This window comes from Felis catus, chromosome E1 (genome assembly GCF_018350175.1).
Source record: "Felis catus isolate Fca126 chromosome E1, F.catus_Fca126_mat1.0, whole genome shotgun sequence".
Taxonomy (NCBI): Eukaryota; Metazoa; Chordata; class Mammalia; order Carnivora; family Felidae; genus Felis; species Felis catus.
The window spans coordinates 55,680,184-55,689,151 of NC_058381.1; the positions used below are offsets into that span (position 1 = coordinate 55,680,184).

At 45.3% G+C, this 8,968-nt stretch overlaps 1 protein-coding gene across 4 annotated transcripts in view; it reads left to right on the forward strand.

Annotated features, from left to right (window-relative positions):
- The window catches only part of NUP85 (nucleoporin 85), a 36,962-nt gene extending 28,033 nt beyond the window's left edge, over window positions 1-8,929 (forward strand). For 2 of the 4 annotated variants that reach the window (XM_045045156.1, XM_045045157.1), the window contains exons 12-19: window positions 5,123-5,206; window positions 5,348-5,413; window positions 5,553-5,734; window positions 6,482-6,599; window positions 6,709-6,809; window positions 7,709-7,860; window positions 8,266-8,367; window positions 8,741-8,929. In XM_045045156.1, coding sequence (XP_044901091.1) covers window positions 5,123-5,206; window positions 5,348-5,413; window positions 5,553-5,734; window positions 6,482-6,599; window positions 6,709-6,809; window positions 7,709-7,860; window positions 8,266-8,367; window positions 8,741-8,839 — 904 coding nt within the window. In that variant the 3' untranslated portion in view covers window positions 8,840-8,929. The remainder of the gene's footprint in view (window positions 1-5,122; window positions 5,207-5,347; window positions 5,414-5,552; window positions 5,735-6,481; window positions 6,600-6,708; window positions 6,810-7,708; window positions 7,861-8,265; window positions 8,368-8,740) is intronic. The other 2 variants (XM_011289359.3, XM_003997142.5) reach the window with 1 other exon arrangement.
- Window positions 8,930-8,968: the final 39 nt, after the last annotated feature.

The following is an 8,968-nucleotide window of genomic DNA, read 5'->3' on the forward strand; positions in this document are numbered from 1 at the left end:
CCAGGAGCCCCTTTAAGATTTTTTAAAGTAACCTCTACACCCAAGGTGAGTGTCAAACTCACAACCCTGAGATCAAGAGTCCCATGCTTTGCTGACTGAGCCAGCCAGGCTTTTTAGTTTTTGTTTTTTAATTTTTTTTTTCAACGTTTTTATTTATTTTTGGGACAGAGAGAGACAGAGCATGAGCAGGGCAGGGACAGAGAGAGGAGACACAGAATCGGAAACAGGCTCCAGGCTCTGAGCCATCAGCCCAGAGCCCGACGCGGGGCTCGAACTCATGGACCGCGAGATCGTGACCTGGCTGAAGTCGGACGCTTAACCGACTGCGCCACCCAGGCGCCCCTAGTTTTTGTTTTTTAAGAGAGTGGGAAGGGCAGAGGGAGAGGGAAAGAGAGAAAGAATTCCAAGCAGGCTCTGCACTGTCAGTATGGAGCCCGATGTGGGGCTAGAACTCACAAACTGCAAGATCATGACCTGAGCCAAAATCAAGAGTTGGACACTTAACTGACTGAGCCACCCAGGTGCCCCAGGAAGCATTTCTTTAAAAAGTTTTATTTATTTCAAGAGAGGGAGAGAGAGGGAAAGAGAATTCAAACAGGCTCCACCCCTGAAGTGGGGCTCAAACTCATGAACTGTGAGATTGTGACCTGAGCTGAAGTCGGACACCAAAAAGACCAAGCCACCCAGGTGTCCCTACCATAGCTTCTTTATCCATTCATAAGTCCACGGACTCTTGGGCTGTTGCCATAATTAGGCTATTGTAGATAGTGCTACAATAAACATAGGGGTGCATGTATCCTCTTGAATTAGTATTTTTGTATCTCTTGGGTTAATACTTAGAAGTACAATTGCTGGATAATAGGATAGTTCTATATTTATTATTTATTCATGTATTTATTTTTGAGAAAGCACACACACACCTGTGAGTGAGGTGGGGAGGGGCAAAGGGAGCGAAACCCAAGAATCCCAAGCAACTTCCATGCTGAGCATGGAGCCTAATGCCCCATGGAGCCCATGACCCTGGCATCGTGACCTGAGTGGAAATCAAAAGAGATCTAGTGACCCAAGGTGGTTCTATCTTTAACTTTTTTTTTTTTTAAACTAAGCTCTACACCTAATGTGGGGCTTGAACTTATGACCCCTAGATCAAGAGTTGCATGCCTACTGACTGAGGTGGCCAAACATCCCCTCTATTTTTAACTTTTCGAGGAACCTCCGTACTGCTTTCCAGAGTAGCTGTACCAGTTTGCCTCCCCACCAACAATGCGTGAGGGTTCCCTTTTCTGGGCATCCTTGCCAACACCTGTTGTTTCCTGTGTTGTTGGTTTTAGCCATTCTGACAGGGGTGAGGTGATATCTCATTGTAGTTTTGATTTGCTACTTGTTTTCAGTGTTGAACCATTTTTTCCTGCTTTCTGTCCCAGTGGCTTCCCATCACGAGGCACTAAGTGAGCTGGCCTTTGCCTGACTTGAAGTTTGAGTCACACGGGCTTCAGTCTGAAGTAGGAACGAGACTGACGTCCTGCTCCAGAGCCTTTACACTGACTGTTGCCTCTATTTCAGGGCTGTTCCTTTCTCTTGTCTTCCTGTGGCGGGTTCTCCCTCCTCCTCCAGCCCTCTGTTCAAAGAACTAGTCCCTCGTCATTAATGTTCTCTATGGTCCTTACTGTAGGAGGGTGGACTGTGCCTGTAGTTGTGAGTAGGGGAGGCAACTTGTTTTTAGATCTTCTGGGTTAACGTTTGCTCACCTTATTTAATATTCTTCCTTAAGACTGGCCACTTCTGATTTCATCTGTTACCCTTGAATTTTTTAGAACTTCCGTCTCTAAAGATAGCTTCAGAGTCTCAGAGAGCTGTACTGACCATCATAATTCCTCCACTTTGGCAAAGAAGCTGAAGTTAAATAACTGGCCAGTCACTGAGTTAGCAGGACTGGATTTGAACCAATTTGCAGTGCTGCTAGAGCACATCCATGGTGGTCTCTAAGCAGTTTAGTAGGGCACTATTTATGTGTTAACCTCAAGCTTGGATTTACTGATTTTTGTATTTATGGAGCACTACTGAAAAGAATTTTTTAAAGATATTTTATATCAATTTTCCCATTTTTTTCTTTAAACAGTCCAGGTAGGCAAGAGATAAAATTACTTCCAGTTTCCAGGTGACAGGGACAGAGAGGTAAGGACTGACTGAAATGGTGGTCTCGAGTTGCATTTGTAGTATCTTTTCCACGAAAGCACTGTCTAGTTAACCCAATGACAGTGTTCAGTTGAATTACTGATACATAAGGACGTATGACGAAGTTAGAATAGTTAATAGCAACAACATTATCTGATGAGTTGGGGTTTTGTTTAGGGGGCTGCCATAAACAGATTTATTGGAATTCTTGTCTAGAAAGGACAAGGTCAGGAAGGAACATAGCAGAATAACAAAATTAGTAAAGCCATAGCTAAGGAAAACATGGCCCAGGAGAGTACTCTTTTGTTTATTTGTTTGCTTATTAGTTTATTTGTTTTGAGAGGCAGGGAGGGGCAGAGGGAGAGGGAGAGAGAATCCCAGATCAAAGCCCATGGGCTTTGAACTCATGCACCATGAGATCATAAACTTGGATCAAGTCCAGTGCTCAACTGACTGAGCCACTCAGGTGCCCCAAGAGAGAACTCTTTAAAAACTTGAGCATGTTAGGACTTCGTGTAGCATGTAATGAATTTTTAGAACTTAGTATTGGAGGATGATAGAAATAGAGGAAAATCTTTGAAATTTGGCACAGATAATTTTTTTTTTTTAATGTTTATTTTTGAGACGGAGGGAGGGGCAGAAAGAGATGGGGACAGAGCGGGCTTTGCCCTGACAGCAGAGAGTCTGAAATGGGGCGCACAAACCATGAGCACATGACCTGAGCCAAAGTTGGTTGCTGAACCAACTGAGCCACCCAGATGCCCCAGCATAGATCATTTTTTAAATGATCTCTGTACCCAACATGGGGCTCAAACTCATGGCTCTGAAATCAAGAGTCTCATGCTCTACCGACTCAGCCAGCCAGGTACCCCAGCACACATAGTTTTTTGAATGAATAATACAGAGCTATTAATAAAGTTGGAAAATAGCTAATCTTCAAAATGAATGTTAGGAAGGCCAACAAGCATATTTATTCCCTAATGGTGGAATCCTGGAACAGATGGAGTCTCGTGAGTATGTCCACATCCTTAAGAATGAGGCAGAAGTTTTAAACATTTGTCCAATAATTCAGTGTAAGCCAATCCCTATTTTTATATCACGAAAGCAGCCTTTTTTACCTTAATGCATTATTACACCTCTGAGACTGTGTCTGCCTTGATAGTCTGCTCCTTTCATTTGTGCTTGATTTTGTTACAGAAAGCAATCATTAAAGCTTCTTTTCCCTTTTCCCAAGATTTAAAAAATAGGCATCAAATACAGAAGGCCTATGCCAAGTAACAAATGAATAACCTAACCTGAAATGATGGAGGCGCACTGATAAGTGTTCTGGTACACTGTACAAAAGGATGCTAGGGAGCTTACAAGCATTGATGATGTAAAACAGTGATTTCCAAGGAACTTAATCAGACCTTCAAAGGGCCTTAGAAACCTTCATTTTTCACAAGGGCCCTAGATGATTCTAGGCTTTGATTAAAAGTTTGATTTGAGGGGGGGTGGGGGGGTGAAGTATAGTTTGGGGAAGGATTTAACCTTCATCCTGGTCAGACTATAAATACAATAAAATTACAAATCTTGTAACTGAACAAAAATTTCTTCATGCAAAGTATTAAAAGAAACCTGAACACAAGATGGTTTTTAAACTGTCTTATGTTTACAGTTGTATTCATAAAGTACGCTAATCAAAAGCTATACAATGAGAAACATTAACAGTGAATCCAAATGAAAATATGTTCCTCTGAATTCCATGTTTCCTGAAGCATCAGAAACCACTAATCTTTTAGTCTTTTTTTTTTTTAATTTTTTTTTTGAGAGCACGTGCGCGCTCATGCGAGTGGGGGAGGGGCAGAGAAAGGGGGGAGAGAGACAATCTCAATCAGGCTCCACACTGGCACCACAGAGCTCAGAGCCTGATGCAGGGCTCAAACTCTCTAATTGTGAGATTATGACCTGAGCGGAAGTCAGATGCTCAACTGACTGAGCCACCCAGGTGCCCCAGTATGTGTTTATTTTTGAGAAAACATGAGTGGGGGAGGGGCAGAGAGAGGACAGAGACTCTGAAGTGGGCTCTGCACTGACAGTAGCAAGCTGGACATGGGGCTTGAACTCATGAACCATGAGATCATGACCTGAGCCAAAATTGGACGTTCAACCAGCTGAGCCACCCAGGTGCTGTGATCTTTTCTTTTTTATCTTTAAGTTTATTTATGAGAGAGTGAGCAAGAGTGAGAGAGCACGTAAGCAGGGGAGCAGGAAAGAGGGGGACAAAGAATCTGAAGTGGGCTCTGCACTGACAGTGAGAGCCTAGTGTGGGGCTTGAACTCACGAATCATGAGATCATAACCTGAGCCAAAGTCAGACACTTAACCTACAACCATCCCATCTTTTTTTTAATTGAAGTATAGTTGATGTGTTAGTTTCAGGTTTACAACATTGAACAATTCTGTACGTTACAAAATACTCCCCACCAGCAGCGTAATTACTATGTCATCACACAAAGATTATTATGTTCCCTGTGATGTAATTTTCATCCCCATGACTGACTTATTTTCTAACTAGAAGTTTGTACCTCTTCACCTAGTTCTCCCATCCTCCCACCCTCCTCCCCACTGGCAACCACCAGTTCTGTTTTTATAAATGTTTCTTTTTGTTCTTACACATTATTCTGTATCCACATTGTCTGCATCTGATTGGATCCCTGAATTTTATTTTCACTGTGACATTCTCCATAGATACAGATTATTGGCTGCCAGTTTGAGGGTTGACCTTCCTTCTGGGTATGCACTGTCAGTCCTCACACAACACAGAGAAATTTCTTCCAAACGGATTTCAGCTTGTCACTGTCCCACCTATCCTTTTATTCAAAGAACATGAGGGGTCCTGGTCATGCTCTGCTCATATGGATCCTACTCTCTGACCCCGACTCCCCTCCTTGGGTTTGAACCCACAGCATTGCCTTAAGCAACTGGTGGTTTGTGGCCCATCTGACAGACCTGCTGGATCACTGCAAGCTCCTCCAGTCACACAACCTCTAGTAAGTATGTGGCAGCCAGGCCAGCCCTTGGGACTTGGCGGGGGGCGGGGGGGTCCACTGTATGGAAGCACGGTTGGGCTATGGGAGGGCCCTGAATGGAGCAGGCCATGGGTTTTGGTCTCATGTTACATTTTATTCCAGCTTCGGATCCAACATGAGAGAGTTCCTCCTGCTGGAATATGCCTCCGGCCTGTTTGCTCATCATAGGTAGGAAGACCCCAACGGTGCTTTTCAGCATGCAAGATGGTGTTCTTTCCCATCTGGTTCCCTGAAGTCTACGGGGCGTGCGGGAGGAGCCATCTCAGTGCCAATCCTTGAGCTCCAGGGCAGCACCTGTGCTCTCCAGGCCCTCATGTCTGTCCTCGGACTGTTGCAGCCTCTGGCAGTTGGGAGTGGATTACTTCGACTACTGCCCTGAGCTGGGCCGAGTTTCCTTGGAGCTGCACATTGAGCGGATCCCTTTGAGCACTGAGCAGAAAGCCCTTAAGGTGCTGCGGATTTGTGAGCAGCGGCAGATGACTGAGCAAGGTGAGCCTGCCCTCTTCCCGGCATACTTTCTGCTCATGCCGTGCCAGCCACACTAGAGAGAGGCCGGGCAGCACGTGCCAAGAGATAAGCCAAAACAGGAAAATTATTGAGGAAGGAAGGACAAGGAGCTGGGGATCCACCGAGACTTAGAAAGCAATGGAGCACATTACCTTTCAAAAAGATTCTTACCCACTTCTGTCTCCTGCCTACTCTAAGTTCAGGGTTGGGGTCAGCTTCTCCCAGGTGGGTTGCTGTTGCTAAGGCTGCTCAGTGGGGAAGAAGTAGGACCAGGGTCAGCTCAGGAGGAGCACAGAAAGGAAAGCAGTGTTATTTGTTCCTCCTCCCCTCACCGTTGAGTGCAAAAACTCAAGTTTTCTTTTCAAGGCATTTGCTTGCATATGACCATCTCTGAAAGCACATGGCATTCAAGACCCAAAGGGTTTTTGACACCTGGACAGATAATGAGGAGCTGACCTGTGGAGAGCAATAAAAATCTTTTTGCCATCCCTGAAATCAAACTCACTCACAAAGCCAGTCCTGCCAGGGTGGGTCATAGTGTGATCAGAGCCAGGAGACAATTTATAAACCCCAAAGTTCCCAGTGTTACCGACCAACTTGTATTTGGAGCCTGTGGACAGGCTGCAGAAAGCTCAGAGGAGTCGGGAAGCCTGTTTCTGTCCAGCAAGGGTTATGAATGGAGTGACTTGCAGGGTGAAGAGTTAACCTTCTTTCTTTTTTCTTGCCAAGTTCGCAGCATTTGTAAGATCTTAGCCATGAAAGCTGTCCGCAACAATCGCCTGGGCTCTGCCCTGTCTTGGAGCATCCGAGCCAAGGATGCAGCCTTTGCCACGCTGGTGTCAGACAGGTGGGTTCAGTCAGTCCCTTTTGGCTTTCTGGGAGCTGTATGGGAAGTTGGGAGGTTGAGGAAGTGGGGCCTGGGACTGCCGCTCTGACCTCTGGGCCTGGCCTTGCAGGTTCCTCAGGGATTACTGTGAGCGAGGCTGCTTTTCCGATCTGGATCTCATTGACAACCTTGGGCCAGCCATGATGCTCAGTGATCGACTGACATTCTTGGGTGAGTCTTTGGGCTCTGTCCCCTGGACCTTCGGCATGGTGGAGATGGGAGGTACTATCTAGACTTCTCCAGTGTTTCCTTCCTGTTAAGCCCAAACTCCAAACCACGTAGAACCCTGTGTGCCGGACTCTGCAAAGCATACTTTCTGGTTAACATTTCCCAGTAATTTCAAAATTAAAGAGAAAGGTGCAAAAGTAGTTGCAGGAGTAAGGAACTCCCATGTACACTTTATCCAGATTCACCATTTATATTTTGCCTCATTTATTTTATTAGGTTTTTAGCGAACAGTCTGAAAGTAAGTTGGAGACTTTGTTTCCCTTTCCTCATAAATACTTGAGCATGTATTTTCTAAGAACAAGAACATCCTCTCATATAACCAGTTACCAGAATGCACGGCTCTTCTCAGATCTGTAATCTACATTCTGATTATATCTGCTGTCCCAGCAAGGTGTTTTATCAACTCCACGTTCACAAATTCAGTTGTCCTGTCTCTTTAGTGCCCCTGCCTTTCTTGGTGTTTCTTCACTGTGACATTTTTGAAGAATCTGTTCAGCTCTCTTATAGAACGTTCTCTATAATCTACGTGAATGGGGAGGGGCAGAGACAGGGAGAGAGAATCCCAAGCAAGCTCCACACAGCCAGCACAGAGCCTGACTTAGGGCTTGAACTCACAAACTATGATGTCATGACCTGAGCTGAAATCAAGAGGTGGACATTTGACCCACTGAGCCACCCAGGCACCTAAAACATGTTTTTGTTTTTTTTTAATCCTGTTCTCATTGGTCCAGGACGTTTGGAGTCAGTTCTGAAAGAATCTCTCTGCTTTCACGTGGCTGGTCTGGGGTTTCTCTTGGCTTGTTTAGGGCGAGAGGTGACCTAGTGTTCTCTCTTCACAATAGGAAAGTACCGTGAGTTCCACCGATTTTATGGGGAGAAGCGCTTTTTTGATGCGGCTTCTCTTCTCCTGTCATTGATGACTTCTCAGATTGCTCCACGATGTTTCTGGGTAACACTACTAACAGATGCCCTGCCCCTTTTGGAACAGAAACAGGTACAGTTTTAATCCACAGTGATTTTGTGTTTTATAGTCTTTGACAGAATGCTTCATTCTGTAGCTGTTGCAGATGCACATCCACACATCATCTCCCAAGTAGAGCCCTGTGTGTGGGGCATTCTCTCGTAATGCCCTGTCTGGAAATAAGAGTTATCTACAACGAGAAAAGCTACTTAATTTGAAATGAGGCAGCCGTCTACTAACAATACTCAGCCTAGTGCCCTGACGAGAAAGGCTGGGGGTGACAGTACGGGTGCTGTTCTTCCAGGGCTGCATATATGAAGCCTGCCCCTCCAAAGGGCATGCACGGAAGGCAATCTCTGAACCCGGGCACATGCCCAGATCAGCGCAGGCCTTGGTTGGGAAGCATCTAAGCAAAACAGCTTCTTTTTTCTCTTTTAGGTGATTTTTACAACAGAGCAAACATATGAGCTGATGAGATGTCTGGAGGACTTGGCCTCAGGAAGGCCAGTGCGGGGAGAGCCTGGTGCTCAGCGACTCCAGGTCATTTTAGCTTTTGGGTTGTTGATTCTGTAATGGCGAGAAGAAAAGGCTCCCTCTATCTTGGACTCCCCTACTTCCCTCCTGAAACACTGGCCCCTTACAAACTTGTGCTTCTTGGTTTAGCTCTTAACCTGTAATTGACACACCAGCTTGTTTTAGGAGAAAGTGGGGTGATCCTAGTGTTCTGGTCTCTACTTGTCTGTTGGTCAGTCGCAGAGGTTCTTTGCATGCAGTTCCCTCAGATAAACCACTTGCTAGAAGCTATTAAGGGTTAAATGCCCTTGGTCTGCCTCCGGGTCACGTAGAACCTTGCAGAACTTTAAAGAAGGAACACTTCCTGCCATACCTTATGCTGGCCTTCTTTGCTTTTTAGGAGGACATAGAGAACACCAAGCTGGAAATGCTGAGACTTGCTCTTGCGCGAAATCTTGCCCGGGCCATTATAAAAGAAGGCTCACTGGAAGGCTCCTGAGGCTAGCCAAGAGCTGCTGTAGCCTGGCATCTTTGTATGACAATGTATATACATTTTTGAAAGAATAAAAACATTTTTTTCCCTCTCAAATAGAAGGCAAATTCTTAAAAGTTCAGCTAGGGGTTTTTT